The 27,957-nt window shown below is 50.4% G+C and overlaps 1 protein-coding gene across 6 annotated transcripts in view; it reads right to left on the bottom strand.

The window, feature by feature from the left end:
* GGTA1 (glycoprotein alpha-galactosyltransferase 1 (inactive)) overlaps nt 1-27,957 on the bottom strand; it is a 65,529-nt gene that overhangs the window by 22,417 nt on the left and 15,155 nt on the right. For 3 of the 6 annotated variants that reach the window (XM_082656431.1, XM_082656432.1, XM_082656433.1), the window contains exons 1-3: nt 9,320-9,375; nt 8,948-9,063; nt 30-118 (exon numbers count right to left, since the gene is read on the bottom strand). In XM_082656431.1, coding sequence (XP_082512557.1) covers nt 30-109 — 80 coding nt within the window. In that variant the 5' untranslated portion in view covers nt 110-118; nt 8,948-9,063; nt 9,320-9,375. Of the gene's footprint in view, nt 1-29; nt 119-8,947; nt 9,064-9,319; nt 9,376-27,957 lie in introns of those variants that run through there. The other 3 variants (XM_082656434.1, XM_082656435.1, XM_082656436.1) reach the window with 2 other exon arrangements.

Here is a 27,957-nt window from a genome sequence, read left to right as displayed (position 1 = left end):
AACATCACTTTATCGTGTTTCATAATTACCTGTTGATATATTCCCAAAACACAACAATTACAGTTGAGACAACCAGCATTGACAGAATCACTTTTCCTTTGACATTCATTATTTTCTCCTGGGAAAAGAAGAGGGGGAAAAATAGATTAAATGTTGAAAATGGGATATGGTTTTTAAGAAATGCTTCTACCCATATCCTTTCTAAAATGAAAAGTTGATGAATATTTAACGAGAGCTAAGGAGCATGTTCTACCTTAAACTGCATAGGCCTGTGATGGCAAATTAGCCAGTTCAATGAATTGACGGGGCTGCTTGGGTTGGGAAGGACGCTAAGGCCACTTTGAGGCTCAGAGGGAAAGTACCCTGATTGATCACAAGGTTCACCATGGACGTGGGAGAGTCGGGGGTTGTTTGTTTATTTATTTATTTACTTATTTTTATTGTAGTATAGTTGCTTTACAATGATGTGTTAGTTTCTGCTGTACAGCAAAGGGAATCAGTTATATGTGTACATATATCCTCTCTTTTTTGGATTTCCTTCCCATTTAGGTCACCACAGAGCATTGAGTAGAGTTCCCTGTGCTATATAGTAGGGTCTCATTAGTTATCTATTTTATACATAGTAGTGTATATATGTCAATCCCAATCTCCCACTTCATCCCATCCCCCCTTCCCCCCTTGGTAACCGTAAGTTTATTCCCTACATCTGTAACTCTATTTCTGCTTTACCAGTAAGTTCATCTGTACCATTTTTCTAGAGTGAGGGTCTAGCTAATGTTTCCCATGGACGCCAGCTGCCTCTGACTCAGATTGCCCCACCTCTTGGCATGTGATTTTGGGGAACCATCCATTCCTGAGCTCTGCTGCCCTTGATATACTGCCTATATGCCCATCCTCAGAGGGGAAAACTCCCTGGTCCTTTACAATCCAGACTCAACCACTTCCCAGCCAGCTCTTCTTCTCCACACCCACACAATCGACACACAGTAGGTATATAACTACTTCCTGATTGCCGCATGAAATTGTGATTGAAGGGGGAAGGGGTGATGGGTATGGAATAATGGTTTGGGAAGTACCTCAATTTGGGTAGTCGGGGAAGCCCTCACTGGGGAGGGGATTTTAAAGCTTCCCACGGGATGAAGATAGGATGGAAAAGGATGAAAAGTGCCATGAGAAAGGGTGAGAATATTTCGGAAACAGCATCTATACCAGGCTGACCGAGAAAAAGCTTCTTGTGTTTGGAATAAAACAAAAGCAAAAAACCTGGACAAGAAGAAAATAGCGAAGTTGTCCCACCTGAGCGGCTGGAACGAGGGCGGGGTGGTGGTAGGAGGCAGTCAGAGGGTGGGCAGGGGCAGTCAGAGCCTGGAAAGGCATGGAAAGTGGGTGGGGACCCACCAAGGCATCTGAGCTGAAGAATCACTTCATCCAACTTCGTTCAGAGAGACCCATCTGGGCGCTGGGTATGCAGAACGGATAAAAGGACAAGGGCAGACTATTTTAATGGTCACAAAGAGGAGGTGGCCTGCCTCACAGGGCGGCTTCATTCAAAATATACTTTGGAGACAGAACTGATAGGATTTGGCTGGTAATTTAGTCATCAGGGATGAGGGAAGAAACAAGGTTTCTGCTTAAGCAGGCGGGTTGTAGCATTTCCTCAAATGGGTTGGAGGAGGAACAGGCTTGAAGGATAATGACCATGAATTGCCTTTTGGATGTGTGTATTTTGAGGAGTGTGTGAACACCTGAATGGAGACGAGTAGGCAAGTGGACTTCCAAGCCTGAAGTTCATGGGAGAGATGTGGGCAGGCTGTGCAGTTGGAGGAGCTGTCCACGGACCCAGGACAGTATTTAATGTGAAGGGAATGAATTCGATTACCAAGGAGAGAATGTAGAGAGAAAAAAAGGAAGGAGGGCCCTGGGCTGAAGCTTGAAGATGCCAACACTTAGAGGTAGGATAGAAGAGGGGGCGAGAAGGAGAGGACCAGGAGGTGGAGAAAACAAGAGTGGACACGTGGGAGCCAATGTCATCGCCTTGGGGAAGCCACTTGCCAGCTCCACCCCTGACCACCAGCGAAGCCCCCTTTCTCTCCTCCAGCTCCCTCATCACTTTATTTACGTTGCTGTACACATCACCTTGGGAGGCGGCTCATGTGGTAACGTCCACATTTTGGCTCTGTCTCCCCTAATCATTCGTTTGAGCTTCCTGAGGGCCGAAAGGACGTCGTCTTCTTTTTTTTTTTGGCCACACCACGTGGCATGTGGGATCTTAGTTCCCTGACCAGGGATGGAACCCATGTCCCCTGCACTGGAAGCATGGAATCTTAAACACTGGACTGCCAGGCAAGTCCCAGGAAGGATGTCTTCTTATTCAACCCTGAATCCCCAGTGCCCCACAGACAGCAGACGGGGCTGTCAATAAATGTCTGGTGAGCGCATGAGATAAAATGAGAATGGCACTGAGATGTGTCCTTTCAGGGGACAGGTTATTCTCCAATTCTTTTCAAAGAGCGTTCTGAGATGATTCCCGGCTTGGATCTCACATGCTCCATCACCTTTATTATTAAATCCAGTTAAAGAAGAAAAGGTATGGGATCAGCCATGACACTCTATTCCTTCTTTTTTTTTTTTTTTTTTTTTGTGGTACGCGGGCCTCTCACTGTTGTGGCCCCTCCCACTGCGGAGCACAGGCTCCAGACGCGCAAGCTCAGTGGCCATGGCTCACAGGCCCAGCTGCTCTGCGGCATGTGGGACCTTCCCGGACCGGGGCACGAACCCATGTCCCCTGCATCGGCAGGCGGACTCTCAACCACTGTGCCACCAGGGAAGCCCTCTATTCCTTCTTGCTTAGAAGGTGCGTTCTGTTTGGAAATGGAAAAGCCAGGGCTGAACTCAAGGTCATAACTCAACCTCCAGCTTTCAGATACAACTGTGATCGGTGGTGTTCCAGAGACCGTGAGAAGATGAGCCTTCTGGGCCACAGGGAAACCTCGGTCTCAAGCTTCTTCCCTGTGAATACCTCGTGAGCTTGCACAGACAGCCCGGGGCCCACAGCAAAGTTACAAAATGCAGAGGGCTGCATGCAACTCGGCCCCGCTGCTGGAAGAAGCCACTTGATGTCTATGTCAACAGCATTAGCACTGAGTGCAAGGAAAGGCCTGGGTGTGGAAGCAAACAGATCTGGACTGAGACTGTGGCCATCTCTCTCTGCCACTGTCTTCAGCCCCAGAGAAGTGTGGATGGTGATAGAACACAGGAGCTTGGGAATGAGGCGGGGATTTGAGACACGTGAAAATGGGTAACTCCGAACATGTAAGCATCTTTTCAGACCCTCACCCAACTCCAAGCTCTGAGAACCAAAAGCCTGTTTATAATTCAATTGGCATCAGGCCCTAACGGACATGAGGCTATTTATAAACGTTATCCCGCTTAGTGAGACTGTTTAAATGTTTCTTTGCATAAATATTGATGTATTTTGTTACGTGCTTGCTCCTGCTGCACGGGTGCATTACATAATACGATAAATAGCCGGCATCTAAAAAGTTCTGAATTCCGACATATCTGGCCCTAGGGATTCAGAAAAGGGATGGTGGACCTGTAATGGATCACGTTTAGGTGGGTTTCCTCGTCTCTAAAATGGGGTTAAAAATGGTGACGACTGTAAGAGTTGGCGTCCATAAAATATTTAGCATCGTGCCTGGCACCATATAAATGCTCAAAAAAGGCTAGTTCGGGCTTCCCTGGTGGCGCAGTGGTTGAGAGTCCGCCTCCCGATGCAGGGGACACGGGTTCGTGCCCTGGTCCGGGAGGATCTCACATGCCGCGGAGCGGCTGGGCCCGTCAGCCATGGCCGTTGAGCCTGCGCGTCCGGAGCCTGCGCTCCGCAACGGGAGACGCCACAACAGTGAGAGGCCCGTGTACCGCAAAAAAAAAAAAAAAAAAAAAAAGCTAGTTCTTACTAGTGGTATCCATAAAACAGGCTGTTGGGAGGATCCAGTGAAGACAGCACAGTGCCTGGTAGGTAGCAAGAGCTCAGAGCATATTTGAGAGAAAAGAATAAGGGTTTTGGAATAAGAACATGTTAAACAATAAAGAGCAAACTGATGCAAATTCGGGACTCGAAAGGTTTATCCAGCTGTTCTGTGCTGCAGCCTGATTAAGAGCCCCTTGGCAATGCCAGGCGACTTTGATTTTCTTTGATCAAGCCCAGGCCAGCCGAAGCTTTATCAACCCCACCTGCTGAGGATCAAACGCAAATTTTCTCCTGGTGTAAGAAACATTAAATAGAGAAACGCACAAGCTCTCATGGTAGAGAACATGGACGCTTACGTCAGGGAGAGCCTGATATAAAATCAGACACACCCCCTAATCCCCTCTCCAAATGCAGCTGTTTGATTTTTTAATTTCAGAAATTAGCCTCAGAGGCAACTCTAGAAGCCCATTTCTTTCTGGACTCTATAAATGACGTGAATCTGCTTACTTTTGCTGCGGCCAGGCATCACTCTTGTTGGAAACTTACAGTTGGAAGCTGTGCAAATGAGCCGATCTCACATCCTTTAGCAAAGCACTGGAAATGGGTGTATACACGCTTCCTGGAATCTGGAACCCCAGTGTCTGGGGACAGAAGGGTTGGCAGGGTGGCCAGCGGGTCTTTTAAAACATTTTAATTTTTCTCTCTGGGTAAAATGAGGCATTTGGCAGCCAATGGGGCCTAAAAGCCCTTCGCTGATGTGTCTGTCTCTCAGAATTTTCAAAACTGTGTCATTCTGAAGATTCGTGGTTGACTCTCTGACCCACCAAGTAGGAAAGTTGGGGTTGCTTCCAAATATCCCATTTAAGGGGTTGAGCACAGAATTAGGACCCACAGAGTACTAGCACCCTGCCTTATATGGGAGAGTGTAACTAGCTGAGTCACCTGGACCCCACCCCTCAGAGGATCATGTGAGCCCAGCCAGGCGCAGTTCCACCTGAGCCCTCCCAGCATCTCCCAGGCCCTCTTGTCATGGTGTTTGCGATTTCCCTCTGAATCCATCCCACCACTGGCACAGGCTGCTCCTGGGCCACTCCCAGAACTCAGTCCCTGCAACGGTTTCCACAGGAAACCGTCCCCACTCCTTGCTAAAAACCTGGGTGCATTTCGCAAGGCAGGGTCACACTGTAAGCCTGTCGTTCCTCCGCCGTCCTCGCCCCCTCCCCCCGCCTCCTCTTCCACTTGTTTGCCTGGAGTGTCAGACATTTCCATGTGGCCCATAAATTAATTCTTCCACACAGAATGATACACACACCCACGACTTCAGAGAATCTCCTAGTTTCACCCCAACTGATCTAAGTCAAGGTATTCCTTCCAGATAGAATTCCTCTCTGAAAGGAATTCTCGTGGCCCTTGTTTTCTCCATCCCATGTCGGGAAAAGGTGAGCATCTCAGCTGAATCACAGCACTCAGAAGCCCTGGAAAAGCCATTATCTTGGGAGAGAATGGCAACAGCAGCGGCAGAGGAAACCAAACCTTCCTGCAGGCTGAAGAATCTTCCTCTCTCCCCGTGATCCTTCCCCCTGCCCCTGGAACCCACAAGTGTTGCAAACAAAACAAAGCAGCTAAGGGGGTGGGGAGAGGGCTCAGGAGCTGACTGGGTATTAGTCACCCTGCACAAAACTCCGCTAAGAACGTGCAGCCCTATATGCACCACCCGGGGCAAGTTCTCTGGCTCTGAGCCTCTATTTACACAGACAAAAATGGAGCTTCAAACACCCTCCTCTGGGGTTCTTGAAAGGACAAAAGGAGACATGTTTGCACAGCACATTGTGACTGGTGGTCAGTAACTGCTCCACCAATGGCCGTGGAAACAAGGATGATGCTTTCCCAGGGGAGAGATTCAGAAAGGCGTGGCTCTGAGGGCAGAGCTGTGGTTCCCTCCGAGAGGAGACTTGGCCCTCCAGGGCAGCACCACACAGAAGAGTCAAGCGAGAGCCCTCCACGCCACGCGGTGATGCTGTGACGGTCAGCTCGGCTCCCCACCGCCCCCAGCTCGGGGTGCCGCTGTGCATGGCCTTTGCCCCCGTGGCTCACCATGGGCAGTGAAGGAAGCGGCGGCTCAAACGTCACGCCAGCTCCCACACAGAGCGGCTTTGGGAACCAGGGTCACGGGTTCCTCTGGCCTCAGTCTCCCCAGCCTTGAAACAAGTCCTCAGGCTTTCCTGATGGACCTAGGACCTGGATGAGAAATCAGCCACAGGGCTGGAAGTCTCATTTTATGAGGACAAGTTCACTCAGCCACATGGAGCTCGTCTTGCTGCAATGGCCCGCAGATTCCTGGAAGTGATGATGAAGACAGAGGACGGCCAAGCAACTCATGTTGAGCCCACAGGCCAACTGATCCAGAAGTTTATGAAACCTCTGAGTCAGGACCCCCGGCAAGACTGGGCCTGCTCTCCCACTGGGGTGGAGAGTGGGGAAAGCCCAAACGCTGCCCCGAGGCGAGGCACTGCTCCTGCCTGGGGGAATCACTCCAGCCTGGGTGCCTGTCCCAGGGCTGCAGGTGGGGCCTGAATACTGACCCCACTCCCTGCAGACCTACCTGGGTCCCAGGAACAACCTGCCCCAGCTAGGCCTTGCTGAGCTCCCAGGAGCCCCCCACTTTGACCCACAAGAGAAGGAGCTGAACTAGCTGCTACTCTGCTCCCTGCTCAGGGGTCCCAGTGATCCAGACCTCACAGCCACCTGGTACCCACACCCCCCTCCCGCCATCCAGGATCGAAGAGCTGAGTTCTTCAGAGATCTGGCTGGCGCCAGCTGAGCAAGAAAGTGCCAGAAGGTTCACAGCCGTGGCATCACCGATAACAAGTTGTAAAGCTGAAAGAAACTTCTAAACTCGCAGCTATAAAAAGCAACCACTGACTAACCATGCTAGAGGCAAAACGGATTGGTCTTTGTCTCTGTTAAAAATGATACTACAAAATCAGCAGAGAGGCAGCCCAGGAGTACGCAGCCAAAGTATGACAGGGGCATCAGACAGCTGAGCACTACTGATCATTTTCTATTACTTTCACATTTTATTAGGATGTTTTCTGGATTTTGTCCTATGTCGAGTATTTGTCAATTTTTGTTATTTGTTGGGATGTCTCCTCACATTCTAAATAGTTTTCCATAACCATGGGTTTCATATCCACGGATTCAACTAACCACGGATCGAAAATGTTAAAAAACAAAAAATTCCAGAAAGTTCCAAAAAGCAAAACTTGAATTTGCTGCGTACATGCAACTATTTACATAGCATTTACATCATACTCGGTATTGTAAGTGATCTCCAGGTGACTTAAAGTGAACAGGAGGATGTGTGTAGGTTATATGCAAATACTATGCCGTTTATGTAGGGGACCTGAGCATCTTCAGATTCTGGTGTCTGTGAGATCCTGGAACCAATCCCCTGTGGATACCGAGGGACGACTGCATTCACTTCCACACTAATATTATACTTGCAACTCTGCATTCTTTTTCTTAAAGCGGACCCTGAAAATTGAATACGCTTCTGGCCCTGCAACACTTGGATGCCCCCCAACTGAACCAGGCCAGGCCCCAGGCTAAATGCTTTACCAGTAATCTCTCAGGTAAGCCTCACAACGACCCTGTGAAGGCATTCTAGTATCATGCTCATTTTACACATATGAAAATGGAGGCTCAGAAAGGTTAAGTGACTTGCCCAATGCCACACAGCATAAAGTGGTGGAGCCAGGATTCAGGTCCAGAGAGCTGGCCTCTAGTGTCCACCCTTTTAACTCTTTTGTTCTCAGTAAACATGCAGGCTTACCCATGGACTAACCACCCATGTCTCTCTGCAACATCCTCTCATTTTGCCTTTCATGATTACCACTTAGCAATTGACCCAAAGCCAGCTAATCACAGGCTAGACTCACTGAGGGGCTAGCTTCTCCTTGGACCAGCTGGTGAGCACTGGCTCAACTCCTCTGCCATTTCCAGGTGCCTCTTGTGTGCCTGGTGTGGGAGCCTTCCGCACTCACTCCATCCTGTTCATCCCTCATCCTGGTCAGCGCAGCGGCTTTTAGCTGAGGAAACTGAGCTTTGGCAAAGGCTGAGATAGATCACTGGGCTCACCCACAGGTGGGTGGTGTGTTTGAAAGGCAGACCCTGTGCCTCCCAGGCCCAGCTTTGGCAGGGGGTGGTGCTGAGGGTGAGGAGGGAGAATGCTGCTTTATCCTAAAACCTCTCTAAATTGGTGGGCATTACGGGGAAATGCTCCCGTTGGGAGAAACATGTTATAATTCGTGGGGGAAAAAAAGTGCATGGAGGGCTGTTTCCAGTTATGTTTTTCATTACAAGGGTCAGAGTAAACACAGACGGAGGAAAACAAGAGACAAGCTTCAGACTAAATATACAACTAGCTGTCGCTCCAGCCATCACAGACGGAACAACCTGTTCTCGGAGGGACGTCTTGTAGTGCCCTTTCTTGAGTCCCCTTCAGGAAATCCGAAGCCTGGATCCAGCCAGCTTTTCCTTGCTGCCTGGCCCGGAAATCAGTGTGCAAGAGTTTTTCCAAGAGAAAGAAGGGGAGGTAAATGAAGGGTCGGCGCTGCCCTGAGAGGGCTCTGCACCCACCCGCAACGCAGGTCCTGGGCCCCAAGACTCGCCCTCCTGCCCCTGCAATGGCACTTTGAGTCCTGCACAGAAAACCCCAGGCTGCAGCCACGCCCTGTGAGGTCCTGCCAGGGGCAGCAAACTAACAGGGACTGGACCAGCATCCCACCAGCACCCACTTGATCCGACGCCGGGGAGAGGAGGACTCTGTCTTCTTCTAGAACTACCGAGGGGACCAGCAAGCAGTTAGGGGGAGAGCGGGGTTCCTCCCCCAGGGGCATGCACGCCGCAGCTGGCTCACAAAACCCCCAGTGACCCCGACAAGGCAGAGGTAAATCATTTCAACATGTCACGTACCTCATCGTCTGCTTCTCTCCCCCCAGAGTAAAAGGCAAAACAACAAAGTTCTATTGAGCTCCGTTCTGCAGAAGGAGGCCGGGCTGGGAGGAAAGGAAGGTGCTCCGTTCCAACTCCTGTCAAAAGAATAAACAGCTGTTTCGGGAAGAGGGGGGCAGACGGATCCCGCAGCAGCAGTCAGGGCTTTGTTCCTTGCTGGCCCTGGGAAGTGGGCCGTTTATCAGGCCTGTTGACTCAGAGCTGCATGCCAAGGCAGAGACGTTCCTCTCTGGGCCCGGGAACGGCCCGGCCTCCCTCACCAAGCGAAACTACAGGTCCAAACTAGGGCTGGTGTTGGAGGAGGGAAGGCCACCACCCTTGGGAGAGACGTACAGGCCACCTGCGTCACCCGCTCCTGGGCGAAAATGAGAACCGTTCTGAACCCAAACAACCCCAAGTGACAGCTACCAGGAACAGCTGATGGAGAGTTAAAAAGGAAGGGAAAAAAATGGAGAGGGGTGCTTGAAGGAGAGAGTCCTCAAGACTCCTGTTGTCAGCCACCTAAACGTTCCTCCACTTCGAGCCTCTCTTCCACATCCTTTAGGCTTCAGAAGTTGTTTTGTTTGAGGGCTATTTTTATAGAACGTTCTGAGATCGCCCGCATTGCAAGCCGAGCTATAAGAACTTTAAAAGGTCACTGAGGCCCAACCCTGCTCTTTGGCTGAATAATGCTTAACCCTTCCCACACCCACCTCCAGCTCCCAAAATAGAACTTCCCAGCTGGAAGGGACCTCACAGCGGTGGATTTTCAAATATTGAAACAGCGAAAGCTTTAAAAAAAAAAAAAGCACATGAAGTCATTCTCAGAACCCCTATGTGAAACAGAGGACACAGGGAGCTGTGGTTGATGCAGGGAAATGAAGCTTAAAGCCCCCCTACCCATCTCTCCCAAGTGGCCCTGGACACCTCCTTGGGAGTACAGACCGGAAACCCCAGACAGACCAAGGAGACGGGACCAAAACCAGATGGAAAGGGGCCAAGGACTGCCCCCCAGCCTCCAAGGGATGCCTAATCCAGCCTCTTCCTCTTGTTCTCCAGAGCCTTCACGGCCCCCTCCTCTGCGGGCATGAGCTAGTCGACCACAGTCTTCAGGGTCTGGAAGTGCTGCTTAACTACTTACTTAAATCCTTCCTGCCGGCATCTACTACAGCTAACCCAGCCACACCTTACAACCCAGTTATTCCACCCAGGTCTATACCTCAAAGAAAGTACACATAAGCTCACCCAGAGACACGGACTGGAACATTCACAGTGCACCAAAAACTGGCAACGACCCCAAGGCGCACCATCAGACAGATCGGGTGCGATCGAGCGTGGGAGTCCACGTACGTCAGCGAGAAGTAACCAGCTACAGCCACTGACAGCAGCAGGATGCGTCTCACACACACTTCTTTCTCACTGAGCGAAAGCAGGCCTGGGTGACTCCATTCACTGAGCGTTCAGAAATAGGCAAAACCAACCCGTGGTGCTAGAAGTCAGAGAGGGGGGTGGTGGAGACTGGGAAGGGGCCCCGGGGGAGTCCCATGCTGTTTCTGGAGCCAGGTAGTGGTTACACAGGTGTGTCTACCTTGTGAAAATTCATCCCAAATGTCCCTTCTCTGTGTGTATGTTAAGAGCAAAAGTGAACAGAAACCCTCCTGCTGGAAACTGCATTCTCTGGGGCATTCTGTCTTTCCCTGACTCTGGCTCTCAGGACACAGGGTCACGGATAGACCTTGCTTTTTTCCTTCTCTTGGGGTGGACCTCCCAATACCGAGCACCACGGAGCACCTCACTATGGGCTCAGGGAAGATCTGTTGCATTAAATGATCCAGGCATCTGTACTGTGGTCAACAGGGAAGGGAAAGATGACAGCCTTTGGAGGCTAAGGAGCTGCGCTAAGATAAACCGGTCCTTTCTACGAGCAAGCACTGATCACACCGGTCTTCCGTTTTATAGTTTACAAAGCAGCCTCTCGCCTTTAGCTCAGTGAGTCCTCAGGCTCACCCACCCAGGGGTCAGGGAAGGGAGGGAGGCTCTGAGAGCCTCTGCGACTTGCTCGAGGTCACCAGCTGGTGGGTCTCATGCCGCCCTTCCTCCTGAGCTGCCCCCGGGGGACACTCTACAGGTTAGTGGAATCAGAAGCTCCAGGTTGGTTAACCACAGCTCGACAGAGCATGCAAACCTGGAAGGCAGAAAATTCAACTTCCAGAGGATCCAACATGAAATTCCTCCTTCCCTGAAGCACAGACTCTCAAAACAAAGGAGCACATACTTGTGGTCGGTTTTTAATTGAGAGGCGGGGAACTGGAGCAAGGGAGCCTCAGGCCATGTTGCTCTGCTGATCAAAGGAGGCCAGAGGCTGTCCAGGTTAAGAGCCTGGCATCCCGGCCAGGCTGACTAATCTCATCACTCGATGGTCACCAAGGTCCCTTCCAGCCCTAACAGTCCACGGGCCTGTCAGACGACAGCCAGCATTCAGGGCCTGTCTGTCTGCCACACCCCGACCTAGAGGCTCACACAGCCTCAGAGCTGCAGCCCAGGTGTGGAGATGCCCTGGCTTCACATCCCAGACCCCTTCTGGCCGGGAATCACGAAGGATCAGACCCCCACCCTGCTTACCTCTGTGGAAGTGTGAGGATTAATTGTTCTTGGCCAAGAATGCTACAGACACAAAAGTTTCAGGCTGTCACTGTTTGTTGAATCCTGAATGTGTTCAGGGCAGTTATAAAAGACATTTTTTTTTTTTTTGCGGTACGCGGGCCTCTCACTGTTGTGGCCTCTCCCATTGCGGAGCACAGGCTCCAGACGCACAGGCTCGGTGGCCATGGCTCACGGGCCCAGCCGCTCCGCGGCATGTGGGATCCTCCCGGACCGGGGCACGAACCCGCGTCCCCTGCATCGGCAGGCGGACTCTCAACCACTGTGCCACCAGGGAAGCCCTATAAAAGACATTCTTGCTGATGCTCGTGAGTGCTGGAGCAATTTGGTTGGTTTCCCCTTCTCTGTGTTGGGGGTAATCATAGTCCCCACCTCTCAGGGTAGGCCAGTAGCTTAGAGCATGGTGGTTCTGAATTTGGACTCTGGGCCCAGGCTGCCTGGATTTGAGTCCTGGCTCTGCCCCATATGCTGTGCAATCCTGGGCAACTTACTTAACTTCTCTGTGTCTCTGTTTCTACAGCCTATAAAATGGGGATAATAGTACTTGTATGGTAGCTGGCACATGGTAAGGGTATAGAGATACATATTACCCAGTGTTGCAAGAATTAAGGAGCTACTCCTTGAAAAGTGCTTGAGGTTCTCCATCACTGATAGTCTCTAGTGTTCAATTAATCCAAGGTTGCCGTTCCCTCGATTTTACATCGGTGTACGAAATAAAAATTTTGATCGTGTATTCCTCGAGGTTGGGGAAACGTGGGGAAGGAGAGGTTCCAGCCAGTGTTTCCATTACCATTAAGTACTGCCACACACCTGTGAGCATCAGCGCTGAAATGATCTTGGTGAAAGCCCATGTGGCAAATAACTGCACCCAGGAGAGTTTGCACCTCCAAGTCTATTTCCTTGAGAAGAGCTGGAAACATGAAATCATGATGACTCTTTCCAAGCAACGCACAGCAAACCTTCTTGAGCTATGCCTCCATCCCACCTAACTCCAGGACAGACTCCACCAAAGCCGTGCTGGGGCGCTCCCCCTGCTTCCAGAAGCTTCCGTCCTGAGCCTCAGCCACACCCCTTGTGCCAGGAAGCCCCTCCCTGGGGCTCACCTTGGTTCTTCATGCCGTAGGTCAAACTCTTTCTAGAGAAGGAAGATGCTGGCTTTGTTGACAGCTTGGAAGGTACGAGGAGCTTCCACCGAGGGGCAAGGACTGGGTTCTGAGGACAGCCTGGGCTTGAGCCCCCAATACAGGTGGCTGGATTTCCCCAACCGAGGAGTCTCCCCTCCCCCTCTACCCTCCCTTGCTTCCTCTCACCGCTTCCTCAGGCTGGTGGCCCCAGATGGAGGTGAAAAAGAGGCACCTGGTTGTTCTTATCACAATCGGGCGGTGGGTGCCGGGGGGTGCCCTCGACTCCCCTAGAAATTCTCACCCTTCCCTGAATGGAGAGGGCTTGAAGCCAGTAGGCCAGTGCCCTGCCTCAGAGCAGAACTACTTCCTGAACAGGTGAGAAGCTCAGCGTCCCTCAAGGTCACAATCATGCCCTGTTTAGAGCCCACTGCTGTTTACAACGACCCATATACTTTTACACAACCCTAGGAGGGTAAGTAGGGTGAAGAGTACAGTCCCAAGTTATAAGGAAGGGAACTGAGGATAAAGTAAGAACCTTACAGAAGTGTACGGTCTGAGTCATTAACCCTGGAATGGAAGACAAGTTTAGGGTTTTTCCATGATTCTATCCCACCTTAACCTCCTATACCCCCGATGGTGGTGAAGCCAGACCAAACTGGGGATGCTAACGGATGTAGAAGAAGGCAGGGGCTGTGAACCAAATGCCACTGGAACCCAAGAGCTACTGGGGGGCGGGGGGTGCTTGTCTTCCATCTTGGTCACTTCCGGGTCTTCCCAGTACCTGGAACAGCACTTGGCACCTATTAGGTGCTCAATAGATATATGTTGAATGAATGCTGAGTGCAAGCCAGGAGCCAGGTGGGCAGCAGAATTGTATGAATTTGACCAGGTATAATGCAATAGGGAGTGATGGGGTCTGTGGTAAACTGGGGAACTTCTGCCCAAATCAGATCGAAATCAGATTTTCAAAAGAGAGAAAAAAGAATTGGGACTTCCCGGTGGTCCAGTGGTTAGAACTCTGCGCTTCCACTACAGGGGGCCCACGTTCGATCCCTGGTCGGGGGACTAAGATCCCGCAAGCTGCCCAGTGCGGCCAAAAATAAAAAATAAAAAGATAATAATAATAAGAGAAAAATAACTGCACCTAAACAGCACTTCTCTGATTACGGAATGTGATATATTGGCCACAGATGACTCCTTTTTTAAGGGAAATCATTTTGTACCAGAAACTAAAAGTACTGTTTGAACCCCTGCTCCGTTATCACCAGCCTGTGTGATGCAGCCATGTCCAGTTCCCTTCTCTGTGCCTCTGTTTTCTCATCTGTGGAGTGGACGGTCCCTCCCAATTCCACTCTGCCCTGCCTGAGCCTGAATCTGGGGGTACAGCTGTGGATCGGGCTCGTATAGAAATCTGACCAGGGGAATCTCAGAAGCCTTCATGGAGGAGGTGATGTGACTGGACCTTTTCAGGTGGGCTTCTCCTGCCTCCCAGCGACCTGGCATGTCTGTCTGCACAGGCCTTCACCCCTCTCTTCCTTCTCACTAAAGACAGGCTGGCAGGCAGCCCCCCCCCTTCAGGATTTGTAAATCCTCTTCAGCTCAGGCCCGGTCCCCCCAGGAGGTCCTGTGGGGTCATCTTATGAACGAACCAGCTTTGGCTTTTGGAGGCAGGGGCCAGGATGCCACAGAACCTCCAGGCCACTCAGGAGCCCTTCTGAACCCTCCCAAAGGAGGCCCCAAACACACCGGTGAAAGAAAAGAGGAAATGGGGCACAATTCTGGCCCCAAAACAGAGAAACTCAGCCAAGCAAAGAGAAGGGAAACCAGTTTTTTGAGAGAGGGGACTCCGAGTCTGGCAGAGCCACAGAGAACTTTCTCCCAACCTGGCTCACTGCGAGGCCGGGGTGAGGACTCACCGTACCGTGAAGATAAGGAGGCTAGGCAGGCTGCCCCACTCAGCCCAGCCCAGCCCAGCCCAGCCCCAGAAGCATTTCCTTCCAAAGAGCCTGTGGAAGGGGATGGATTGCAGGGAAGAAAATGTTTTAAAAATTGAAGTCAAGACCAATAATACAACCAGATAAAAGAAAGCCCAAGAAAGTGCTTTCTAAATCCAATGACCTGCTTCCACAGGCCATGTGGCTCCAGGCACATCCTTTTCCCCATCTGGGCCTCACACCCCATGTGGGCGCTAACCAAACCTGAAGCAGCACTTTCCCAGGATCCCTATGGCTCCTTGGAGGGGACCCACGTGGGCTCGGTTGGCTGTGAAGATCCTGCTCTCACTTGCTCTGCAAATCTGGCTGATGGATGTGCAGCCTTCAGGGCTCAACATCACCTCCTCTGAGATCTGCTTCCCGGCTGGAGCTGATCCTCTCTCCCAAATTCCCACTGCCCTTGTGCAGCCTACTTGGAGCACAGGTTGCTGTGCAAGTGTCCATCTCGCCCTCCGCGTGCAAGCTCTCAAGGGCAGCAGGGAGCTCTGCTTTAACTCAAGGTCCCTGGTGGTCCTCATACAGGGTCCAGTACAGAGGCGGTCCTGAGGATCGGTGGATGGACGGACAGATGGATGGTATATTGGCTTGCTAGGGCTTCCGTAAGAAAGTACCACAAACTGGGTGGCTTAACACAACAGAAGTTTATTCTCTCACAATTCTGGAGGCCAGAAGTCCAAAGTCAAGGTTTTGGCAGAGCTGGTTCCCTCTGAAGGTCATGAGAGAGAACCCAACATGCCTCTCTCCTAGCTTCTGGTGGTTGCCAGCAACCCTTGGCGTGTTCCTTGTGACAGCATAACCCAACGCTCTACAGCGCCACACAGTGTTCTCTGTGTGTGTGTCTGTGTCGAAGTTTCCCTCTTCTTATAAGGACACCAGTCACTGGATTGGAGCCCACCCAAATCCAGTGTGACCTCATCTTAGCTTGAGTCATCTGCAAAGAATCTATTTCCAAAAAAACTCATATTCATAGGCACTGGGAGTTAGGACTTGAACACATCTTTTTGGTAGACACAATTCTACCCACTAGAGACAGTTATCCAAATAGCTATTGGTTGGGAGCCTGTAAACACTCGCAGAACCACCTGCATACAATTACAGAGCTGAAAGCCAAAGGTTGGAGGCAGGTGGGGACGTGGAGGTGGTCTTGAGAGAGAGGAAAGTGGATGGAATCCTTAGAGCATCTCTATTTGATCAGGATTATAGGAAGAAGAGAAACGCCTCCCTGAGACAGGCTCTGTGGGATGCCCAGTAGAGATGCTGCAGGTCAGCCAACTTTCAGCTCTGGGCAACATAGAGATGTGAGTGGATAAGATCACCCTAGGAGGGGAAAGATGTGAAAGAAGAGGGGGCCCCCGGGGGCAGCTGGCATCAAAAACCCATGGAAGCTTGGAGTCGGGTACCAGATTGCAGTGTGTCGAGGAAAGAACCTCAGGCGAGGAAGTGACGTCAGTGAGTGCAAGGACCTCTTGCCAGCAACTTGCCTTGGGAAGGGTTGGAGAGAGGGTCCAGTTAGAGAAGCCATGGAGAAAAAGGGAAATACTCCTGAGTACACTGCTGACGATGGGAAACCCCTGATGAGACAGAGCCACGGAGAGGAGGGTTTGTAGGTTCAGAGGAGGGAAAGGACAGGTGCTGAAGAGCTGTGGAGGAAGAGCTGAAGGCTGTGGAGGAAGGCTTCAGGGAGGAGGGAGGTGGGGATGCCACCAAGACAGGCAGAAGGTGCTTCCCCTTGTGCAAAAAGTGAGGAGACAGGGGGCTTCCCTGGTGGCGCAGTGGTTAAGAATCCACCTGCCAATGCAGGGGACACGGGTTCGAGCCCCGGTCCGGGAAGATCCCACATGCCGCGGAACAGCTGGGCCCGTGAGCCATGGCCGCTGAGCCTGCGCGTCCGGAGCCTGTGCTCCGCAGCGGGAGGGGCCCCAACAGTGAGAGGCCTGCGTACCGCGCACACACACACACACAAAAAGAATGCTGGGATTAGCCCCATCTGAATTCTCAGCTCAACTCCGCCCCGATGACACTCCTCTGGCTGCCTCTGGCCTCACTTGCCCCCGGAAGAGGGAAGGCTGTGGAGGGAAGGTCGTGTTCCGGGGGCAAGGGTGCTGCTGCCTGAGAATCCCAAGGAGTGGGATTGCCAGGCAAACGAGGGGTGGCAACAGACAGAGGTCCTGTCCCCCTCTGTGCCTCCAACTCTGAGCAACTCCCTGTGTGTGCCTCGCTGTTTCCCACCCCCCTCCCCAATCAGATGAAAAGGTGGGGCTGGTGTCTCGGAGTCCGCATCGCATGCCAGCTCTGGGGGCTCACGGCACCCCTCATGCCCAGCCACACGCTCTCAGCGAATAACGCCCCCAGAGGAGCAGTTGGTGCGTTCAGAGCATGTGATGAGGCTCCAGAAACCAGAGTCAGAGGGGAGATGACAGCCTTTGGGTGGAGGGGGGGCACTCTGGGGAGGGAGCCGGTGGCCCGAGCCAACAGCCATGCTGAATCCAACGCTCTACCTGGTTCCCATCAGAACAGCTGAGCAGTCAGGGTCTAAAGAAGGCTCCTTCCCCCTCAGCCAAAATGCGAGGCCCTGGAACCAGCAAGGGGCCGTTTCATGTGGGAAGAAGTGGAAGTTTTCAGGGACCTCTGCCTGTTTCCTGTCCTCCCTCCTAGAAGGAGATCCCCCCCCCCCAAGGGGCCAGCTCCCAGTCACAGCCTGTTGACCCCGTTTGCTCCCCTGGCTGGCCGACAGCACAGTCTTCCAGGTGACGTGAACAGTGACATAAACAAGTCACTCTCGTCCAAAGGCGTTCAAGTCCCTCAGGCTTTTACGCCAGTGGTAATCTGTCAGCTCTCCTCTCCCCGTGTCCTGCCGGCCCAGCCCCCCTCCTAAAGGTGGCCACACCATTTACAGCATCCATGCTGAACAGCCTCTGCCTGAAGCCGTCCAGTGAGGGGGAGTTTACCACCCACCCGAGCAGTCTGGTTCATCTCTGGACTTTTCTGATTGTAAGACACATCTTTTCAGTGTGGAACTGAGCTCTGCTTCCCAGGATGTTATTATTAATAATAAGGACTGCCTTTCATTTACACACTCCATCTCATTTAATCCTTTCTACAGTCACTCATGAGCCCTCCATTCCCCAGGCAGGGAATCTGAGGCTCAGAGGTTGAGTAACACAGACCAGCAGATATAGCAGAACCCATAAGTTCTACCTGTCCGTGTAGCCTTGCCTTTCCCATTCACCCTAACGGCTCCTCAGAGATAGGACCCTTGACTCTTTCCTCTCCAAGCAAAACATCATCTTCCCTGGCACACTTCAGGAAAGCCGTACCCACAAGCATTTATTCCATCAGTAAACACCTGGAGGACATTTACTCAGTCCTGGGACTGCTGGGACTGGGGCGCGCACAGAATGAATCACATCCACTGCCTGCGCTTGTCAAGCCCAAGTCTGGTGAGAGGGACACGTGTGCCCACAAACGCCAAGTGCTCTCTGCGGACCTCAGCTACTGCCATTGTGTTAACCAGGCTGGTGCGGGCAGAGCCAGGGCTGCACGGGTGTCCCCTGGTGGACGTCACTGCTCCTCTCTACCCCTCGTCTTGTTCTCCTGTTCTGTTTTGCCATCCTCCTGTTTTTGACATCTGGGCTTTGCCTTTTCACAGCAACCCTTCCTGGTGTGGGTAGTTTCTCAGAGCCTGTGAAATCAAGGTGCTTTCCCTGACACTTCTGATTCATGCTTGTCGTGGATCAGTTTGCAGGTCAATGTTTTAGTGCCCCCTTTCACTCTCAAAGGTGTGTAGGTCTGGGGGATAAATCATAGGGTCACTCTATGTAAAAACTGTTCAATAAAATAAAGAGGCTTCAACGAAGTCCCCTCGGACCCTCCAGGATGCAGAGCTTGTGTTTACTACCAACCAGTGCCTCGGGATACCGGCTTCAGCCGCCAGACTCTTTTCTGAGGCCGCTTGTGGCACAAGAGGTGGTACAAGCCCAGTCCCTCCAGACGCATCTCCGCCCCCACCCCCAACTTGTCCCCCTTAGCGCCTGCGGCTGAGATCATCTCAGCTCACCCTGCTTCCCCTGTGTAGGCTAGGAGGTATTAAGAGTCTAAGAATTTACTGAAAAATCCTGAGGTTGTTTTTGTCTCGGGCTTCTTTTTTTTCCCCTCCACTAGATTTTTTTCTTGTAATAAGTTGAGCGTAAAAGGCCTTCCAAGAAATAATCTCTAATGATGACGTTCTAGGAACCTAGAGTGGGAAGCTAAAAAACAACAGCAACAGCTACAAAACCAAAAAACAACCTCTTAATGGAGCCCACAATGGAGATGACTTTTTCTCTGCCTGTTCTTGGGATGAGCCAGTCCTGAGTTCAAATTCCAGCCCCGCTCCCTACTTTCTTGCTGTGTGGCCCTGGAAATGTCACTTCACATTCTGAGCCTTGGTTTACTCATCTGTAAAACAGGGATAATAATTCCTTACTCCTTGAGTTGTTGAAAGGGTGAACAATAACATCTGTAAAGTTCCTGGTACCTCATAGGCACTTAGGAAAAGGCAACTTGTATTATTATCACCGGTTCCTAAGAGACAAGCACTGTCCCTACCTCATCATAGCAGCAGGAGGCCGTACAGCATAGAGGTCAGAGCCTGCACTTGAGTGAGCCCGGCCTGGGCATTGACTAAGTGTGTGGCCTTGGGTGAGTCACTTGACCTCCTGGGACTTGATTTCTCTCCTCTGTAAAATGAGAGTAACAATGTCTCTCTTAGACCATCTTAAATGAGATAGTGCACATCAAGTGCTTGGCATAAGGCCTGATGTTGGAGCAAGTGCCCAATAGACGGCAGCTACTCAATTCCTAATGATGATTATTCCAGAACTCTCCACCTCACAGGCTCCAGCACCACCTGCTCTGTGTCAAACAACGACTTGTCCTCACGTCCTAAAAACAACCAGCTCTTCCTTGGCACGGGGTGTTCAGGAGGCCTCCTGCTTGCTGGAGCCTCTGACACAGCCCGTGAGGCAGGATGGGTCCCTGCATACAGAGGGAGTCTGGTGACTTGCCCAAGGTGGGAAGCTGGGTTTGGGTAGAGCCCAGAATTTCTTCAACCTCCTCCTGTCCCAAAGGATGTCTGCAAATCACTGATTCAGAGTTGAAGGGAATGTTGTGTTCGTTTGTTCATTCATTCATTAAGCAAGTATTTATTTAATGTCAACATTGGCACCTATCAAGTGCTAGGCACTGTCCGGGCTGCTAGGTCAACAAGGATTAGCCAATACGGCCTCCCTCTCACCGAGCTCAGTGTAGTGGTAAGTGGAGCCCAGAATCCAACTCTCATGCTACCACATACATCCTGCAACCGAGGGGAGTGTCCTGTGACAGCAATGAGTCACCCCCTTACTCTAGGCTCCACGGACTTCTGGCGGACTCAGAGAGCAATCTCACCTGCCTCTTCGCCCATGTGGCTACAGGAACACCCCCGCCACCCAGGGTCACTCTCCTTTCAGGCCTGGCCTCAGTCTTCTGAGCAGCTTCATTTTACAGATGAGAAAACTGAGGCACCAAGGCAGGGAAATGACTTATCCAGGGCCACTCAGCAATGAAGTGAGGAGGCTGGGGCTAGTAGCCAGATGTCCGGCATCTCTCCAGGACGAGGACGAGAAGCCTCTTAACTACAGCACAGGAAATCAAGAACTCAGGGAAGGGGCTGAGGGCTGCAGTCGGTAGTCTTCTCCCAGAGTTTCCTTATTTATGCCCAAGAAAACCCCAAAAGCCTCTGCCAGGGAGGGCCATGTCTCTGTCCTTCCCTCCCCCCCTTCTACCCTCACTGCCCTTGAATGATTTTGGATGCCACGATGGGACACAGAAATGCAACTGGGAAAAGGTGAGCATTGTGTGTGGGCTGGAGACAAGTGAGGCATCCAATTCAGAAAGAACGTCCCTCTCATAAACATCAAATAGCTCAGAAACGGAGGGAGAACGCCTAGATGTGTGCCACGCTTACAAAACGTCATGTGGGTCTGGGACGAAGAATGTGGCTTGCGAACCCCAGTTCAATACCATTGCCTCTGCCTTCCCTGTGCGTTTAGCACCTGGAGCTCCCAGCAGGTATCACCTGCCCTCGTCAGGGCTGCTGCCTTCTTCACTGAACTTCTGCTTTTCATTCCCCCAGAGAGGCCGGCAGCTGCATGTGCCTTTCTGTTCTGCTTAGCACTTGGGGCTAAGAGGTGCCTTTAGGGTTTTTTCTCTCTGGGTGTGGTTTCCTAGCACTCACCAAGGACAGCCTACAGCCCACTCTGTCTGTGCCACGTGCCTGGTTATCTCCGCTTGCAGAGTTGACCTAGCACACAAAAAAGGAGTGGCCCACCTGGGGTATTCGTTAATGCTGTTCTACTAGATAGTCCCTGCTCTCCACCTTCATGGTAGGCTTTCATTTCCTGGTCCCCTCGTGGCTGAGTAGGGCCATGTGACTAGTCCGATCAATAAGATATGAGATGGCCCAAGCATTTAATTTCCAGGGGAAGACCCTCTAGGGCTCTCTTTCTCAGTGCTATGAAGTACATTCAAGGAGGTAACTGCTCCATCAGCCTGATTCCTTGAATGAGGAACACAGCCCCAGGCTGACCCAAGATGCCCATATTAACTAGAGTAAGAAATAATACACCTTTAGGGAATTCCCTGGCGGTCCTGTGGTTAGAACTCTGTGCTCTCACTGTTGAGGGCCCAGGTTCAATCTCTGGTTGGGGAACTAAGATCCCACAAGCTGAGAGGCACAGCAAAAAAAAAAAAAAAAAAAAAAGACAAACCACCTTTATGGGTTTGACCCCTAAGATTCAAGGGTTGTTTGTTACTGCAGCATACCATACTCCATCCTGACTAATACACTGCCCATCTCACACAGAATACGATATTCTCTAGATATTAATCTGCCCTCTTCCCTATAAAAATCTTTACCCTCCTCTTCAATGAGAGCCTTGCATAAACAAAGGAAAATGAAGTGGAGGCAAGAGCATCTCTCCAGTGTCCTGCAGAAATTTTTTCCTCCTTAGGTTTCAAAGATGGCTGAAGATTCAGCTACATTTGAAAGGAATGAGAAGGAAGTTCAGCGTGTTATCTTCTGTGGCTTCCCTTTCCTATGAGATAGGAAGTTAGGTCACTCATGAGAACGTCTTGCAGGCTTGCAACGTGACAGCCACCCAGGTTAGGAGCAGATGCCTTGGGCACTGGGAGAGGACACTGACCAGGAATGAGGACACAGTGCCAAGCAGCTCTGCAACCCTGCTGGGGCTGTAACCGAGCCAGCCACGCCAGCCCAAGGACAGTGGTAGGGATGGCAACTGGCTGGATTCCTCCCCAGTTAGGGACTGTCTGGCCGGGGTAGGCGGCAGTGAGGGTGGCTAGAAAGACAAGGAGGGGGTGTGGTTTCAAGGCAATGAAGGATGTGTGCTTTAACTGGCTGATCATGGGAGGGAAGGAGGTGGCGCTCACAGCATCCCTGTAGATTCTACTGGTATTTCCATTTTACAGGGAGGGTAACCAAGGCTCAGAAAGATGATATCTCTTGCTCAAGCTAAGGATCAGAGCCATAACTAATCCAAGTCTGGCTGACACAAAAGCTTAGCCACCACCCAGTGCTCTTTCAGCCGGAAGACATTTCACTCCCTCTGAGCTCCCCTTAGCCCCTTATCAGGCTTCTTTTCTGCACCTTTACTTCTACCTTTAATTACTTACATATAATTACATATATCCCAGTCCAGACTGTGAGTTCCTGAAGAGCAGGAATCTGTACCTTATGTAATAATAATAATAACAACAGCAACAAAGCAGGAACAGCAGCATAATGCTACTACTTCTTGAATGCTGAGCCGGGTTCTAAGCACTTTACACTCATTATTCAACTCTCACTGAGCTCTCTGAGAGGAAGGTACCGAATCATCCTCATTTTACAGATGAGGAAGCATCTCAGTTCGGTTGAGCTGAAATTCAATCCCTAATATTAATATTGGGTTGGCCAAAAAGTTCGTATGGGTTTTCCGTAAGACGGTATGGAAAAACTTTTTGGCCAACCCAATATTTTAGTAACTATAGTTCAATCTGAGTCATTCTCTCTATAATCCTATTCATTTTATTTTTCACATTTAAAACATTCCCAGAAGGAGTCTATAGGCTCCCCCAGATGCCAAAGGAGTCCATAGAGGAGCACAGTAAAGGTTAAGGACCCCTGCAGAGGCAGATGCCAGGGTTCCAGAGGCTGGGTTCTGTCCCGCATTGTCCTATAAAACCCAGAGTTCCTGGCTGGGATGGGGTAAGGAACCCTATACCATCTTCATGCAACAGTGGGGAGTGAATAAGTGTTGCTTTATCCCATCCCCACAGCATAAATACATAAATAACATAACTACTTTGATTTCAGCAGTGTGAGCCCATGTACAACATTCATCATAATAAACAAGGCACCTGTTTCCCCAATTAAAAAAAAAACACTATTTTTAGCATCCCGCGTGCTAATTAGAAAAGCATCAGTTGTTGATCACAAATTAGGACAACAGGAGGGCTTTGTAGCAGCCACCTCTGGACAGAATGCTGGCTGGCCCTACCCCCAGACAGTCCCTATTAGATTTGCTTTCATAGCTTCTGAGCGCTGGCTTGGTCCAAGCAGCACTCACATAATATCCCATACAGTATATGTTGAAGTTTTATACTTTATAAAACTTTTTGAAACTAGAATTTACTTAATTCCAGGCATCCAAACATGTACACTTGAATCAGAAGCAAGGCAGAGAGCTCTCTGGGTTTCCGAAAACCGGGGCTATTATAGGAGTCAGGGATAAGGTAGTGGGGCCAGTGCCGTCTGCCCAGAGCAGACGGCTAGTTGCCCTCCTGGCCAGCTGGCCAGGGCTGAGTGCTGGGCCTCAGGACACCCGGGTGGCAGTCTGGCACTGCCCCCATGGGCTGTATGACCTTCCATAAATTGCAGGCTGTATCTGGGCCTCGGTTTTCTTATCCTCCAAATATGGGGCTGTACTAGATCCAAGTCCCGCCAATAAACAATAACAAAGCACCCACTCTATGCCTGGTACTGTGGGGAACGCAGAGATTATACAGACTCCCTAAGGAGCTGACATTCTAGTCAGGGAGCCAGGCCTGGAAGCAATTAACTATTATGCACAAGAGAAAGATTTAAGTGTGAGTGGCTGAGAGGGGATGGTGGCCCTGTGTTGTGTTCTGGGGCCAAAGAGGAAGGACTAAGCCATGGTGTACGGGCTGTGTAGCAAGGCTTCCAAAAAGAAGAGGCTACATTTGAACTGGGCCTCAGAGGGTGAGTAGGAGTCTGGTGGGTGGGGAAGGGCACTTGGGTCGAAGAGCCAGCATCTGCAAACGCAGGGGCTGGAAGGGGAAGACCCCCAGTGGAGCCCAGTGTGGACTGTGGAGCTGGGTTTCCAGTCCTGGTCTCTCCATACATCTACTGCTTTGGAGTCTGGAAGGAACAGTCCTGGGAACCTGTTTTTTTTTGTTTGTTTTGTTTTGTTTTGTTTTTTGCGGTACGCAGGCCTCTCACTGCTGTGGCCTCTCCCGTTGCGGAGCACAGGCTCCGGACGCGCAGGCTCAGTGGCCATGGCTCACGGGCCCAGCCACTCCGCGGCACGTGGGATCTTCCCGGACTAGGGCACGAACCTGTGTCCCCTGCATCGGCAGACGGACTCTCAACCACTGCACCACCAGGGAAGCCCCCAGAACCTGTATTTTTAACAAGCTCCCTAAGTGATACTGACATGCATGCAGCAGGTGTTAAGGGTTGAGAAAAAATATGAATGAATGAATGAATGAAAAAATGAACTTGACCTCAGCCAAGTCCCTTCCTCTCTCAAGATGCCTACCCTTTGTTAAAATAAAGGTGCTGGATCAGCCTGGTGGTTTTCAAACTGTTCCCCAAAAACCCCAGAATCTCCCCAAGTCCCTCAGAGACACAGAGAGGAGCTGGAGAGGCTGAGAGAACAGGACTCTGAGCCCCACCCACCCTTCTCTAGACCAGCTCTCCTTTTATCTCTTGGCTGTTTTGTTTGTAGTAAAGGTTCCTTGGCTTCAAAGAACTTTTAAAACCACTGAATTGGATGATCCCCAAGAATCCCCCAAGGAGAAATTAAAAAATTTCTTGAGGGCAGCAACTTCTCTTTGGTGAGTATTTCTTGAACAAGTACGAACAGAACATAAGGCTGTTTATCAGAAGCAAGTTATCTATTTTATCACTGTATTTTAAAATCTTTTGCTGTGGCCCAGAAATCAATGAGTGGAGAAAAAGGAAATGTGGTACGACAACACAGTGGAATATTATGCAACCTTTAAAAAACGTTGTTGAGGAATAGTTGATACAATGGAAAATGAAGTAAGAAAATCAGATACAAAATTGCACAGAGACTATGATTTACACTATGGATATTATACATCAGAATTACTGGACATGTAGGGCAGTTCCTCAAAAAATTAAACAAAATTAAACACAGAGTTACCATATGGCTCAGCAGTCCTACTTCTGGTTATATACCCAAAAGAACTGAAAGCAGGGACTCAAAGAGACACCTGTACACCGATTCCAAGCAGCATTATTCACAATAGCCAAAAGGAAACGACTCAAATGTCCATCCATGAGCGAACGGATAAACAAATGTGGTCTAGACACACAGTGGAATGTTATTTGGCCTTAAAAAGGGATGAAATTCTGACACATGCTTCAACATGGACAAAACTTGCAAACATTATGCTAAGTGAAGTAAGCCAGACACAAAAGGACAAATATTGTATGATTTTACTTAGATGAGGTACCTAGAGTAGTCGAATTCATAGAGACAGAAAGTGGAATAGCGGTTACCAGGGGCTGCAAGGAGTGGGAATTGGGAAATTATTTGCTTCATTGGTTGGAGATGATGGAAAAGTTCTGGAGATGGACACTGGTGATGGTTGTCCAACTTGTAAATGTATTTAGTGCTACTGAACTGTACACTCAAAAAGTGTTAAAATGGTTTATGTTCTATTTTACCACGAAAACAAAATCTAGCTTCACGTGGTAAAAGCGGTGAATTCTGTGCAATGAGATTGTGGCAAAGGGATCACTTTATTCTTTCCACTTCTCTGCATTTTTCAAATGTTCTACAATGAGAATACGTTGTTTTTAAAACCAGACAAAATGCGGGAGCTTCCCTGGCAGTCCAGTGGTTAAGACTCCACGCTTAAAAAAAAAAAAAAAAAGACTCCACGCTTCCACTGCAGAGGGGATGGGTTCGATCCCTGGCGGAACCCTGCCCGGGGAACTAAGATCCTGCATGCTGAGCGGTGTGGCCCCCATAAAAAACCAAAAACAAAAAAAGCAAAGCCAGATGAAGAGCGATTTAATTACATAAAACGAGTGGTTCTCTGGTACTTTCCCAAGATGCATTGTTGTCTTTTATGCAAATGTAAGCAATACTTTCTGTACTTAATAAAAGCAGCCAAGTTCAAGGATGCCATCTGAAGAATACACCAAGCTGCTCAGTCAAAATAAACTACGGGCAGAGCAGGCCCCCTTTCGAAGGCTAGTTGTTCTTGTCTATATTTAAATAAATTTCAAATAAAAAAGGAACCAAAACAAATCCTCTAACGAGCCTCCCAAGAAGCTGTCTGGCTTGGAAAAGCTCAAAGGCAAACTGAAGAGAGAAAGAAAAATGGGGAACAGCTGGTGTTTTTTTAGGACATTAACTCACTGCAGCTGGGAAAGTGACTTTGTCAGTGAATTTCTATCCCTTCTGCTTCTGGAAAACGTTCTCGTGTAGAATGAATTCAGAATCCAGGAGAGCCTCACCATCTGCATTCACTGCAAATCCACTTCCTCCAGCACCTCTCACCCCAGGTAAATGTCGAACAAAGATAGAAAGACTATTGGTTTGAAGGGCAGCCAATGTGTCTGCCGGCCAGGGTGCCCTCTGCCCTAGGTCACGCGGGTCCACCTTCCTGGTGCCTGGGCCCTCTGCTCCCGGCTGGCTCAAGGGCAGACAGACCAGAAGGTAGCCTCCAAGATGAGCAGGCTGGGGCTACCCCTGGAGTGGCCCTTCCCTGGCTATGTGACCTTAGGCAGTGTCCTTTAGAGATTCCGTGTCCTTCCCTAGCCAGTGGGCAGAAGGGCACCCACTTGCAGGGCTGCTGGGAGGGTTAAACGGTGCTGCTTGTGTGGAGTGTCTACTGAGATGCTGGATGCATAACAGGTGCTCCCAAGCTTCCTCCTTTATTTCCCATAAGTTCACTGTCCAAGACACATATGTGTCTTGGTGGGGCATTGGTCCCATATGTGATTAATGCTGACTGGTGGATTATAGGATTACAGTCAAATGATGGGGTGGAGAGAGGCTCCTTCAGACCTGGGGCCCAGGGCCAGCCCTGGAGGAGACACGGGAGGGGAACCAGCAGTCCTGCTGTCCTGGGTCTCCCTCCCACACTGACTGGCCAGCACGGAGCCCTTTCACAAGAAGTCTGTGTGGGATCCACAGAGCAGGTAGGTGGGCTCCATATTACAAATGGAGAAACAGGGGCTCAAAGAGGCCAACTGTCTTAGTCAAGGTCCCACAGTCCGTAAACAGCCAGTCTGAGGGTTTTCTAAAATTCCCTTGGCGTGAAGGCAGAGGGGGGTGGGTCCCAGTACTTTCAGCTCTGCCACTGACTCACTTGTTTAGTTAGTTGTTTATCTTCTGTCTCTTTCCTTTAAAAAAGTTTTAAGGAACTTGGGGGTGGGGGAAGAGAAAGATTCTCTGGGGCACTAAGCTAGATGGGTCTCCAATCTCTGGGCTTCAGTTTTTTCATTTATAAAATGAGGCACTTCCTGCCTCAGGACCTTTGCACGTGCTCTTCCCTCTGCCTGGGACACCTTTTCCCACCCCCCTCACACCCGTCTACCCCCTCCCTCCGTGTCCTTTAGGTCTCAGCTCCAACGTCACTTCCTAAGGGAAGAGTCTTATTCTCCTTGTAGCTTCCTGTTCTTTTCCTTGAGGGCAGTGATCAATCTTTGGACATATATGCATGATTATTTGATTAATATCCACCTCCCCACCAGATGGAAAGTTCCTTGCTAATCAGCATCCGGCTGAGAGGTGGCATTCAATGGTATTTGTTGTACATTGATTCAAGAAACGAGTTCTTCTCAGGGCTCTGCCAGCAGCCAGCTCTAGGATCTTAAGAAAGTGCTCTAAAAAGAGGGGACATATGTATT

This window comes from Grampus griseus (assembly GCF_964374135.1).
Source record: "Grampus griseus genome assembly, chromosome: 6".
Classification (NCBI taxonomy): Eukaryota; Metazoa; Chordata; class Mammalia; order Artiodactyla; family Delphinidae; genus Grampus; species Grampus griseus.
The sequence above is the reverse complement of the archived record's forward strand: the minus strand, read 5'-3'. Positions and strand labels throughout refer to the sequence as shown.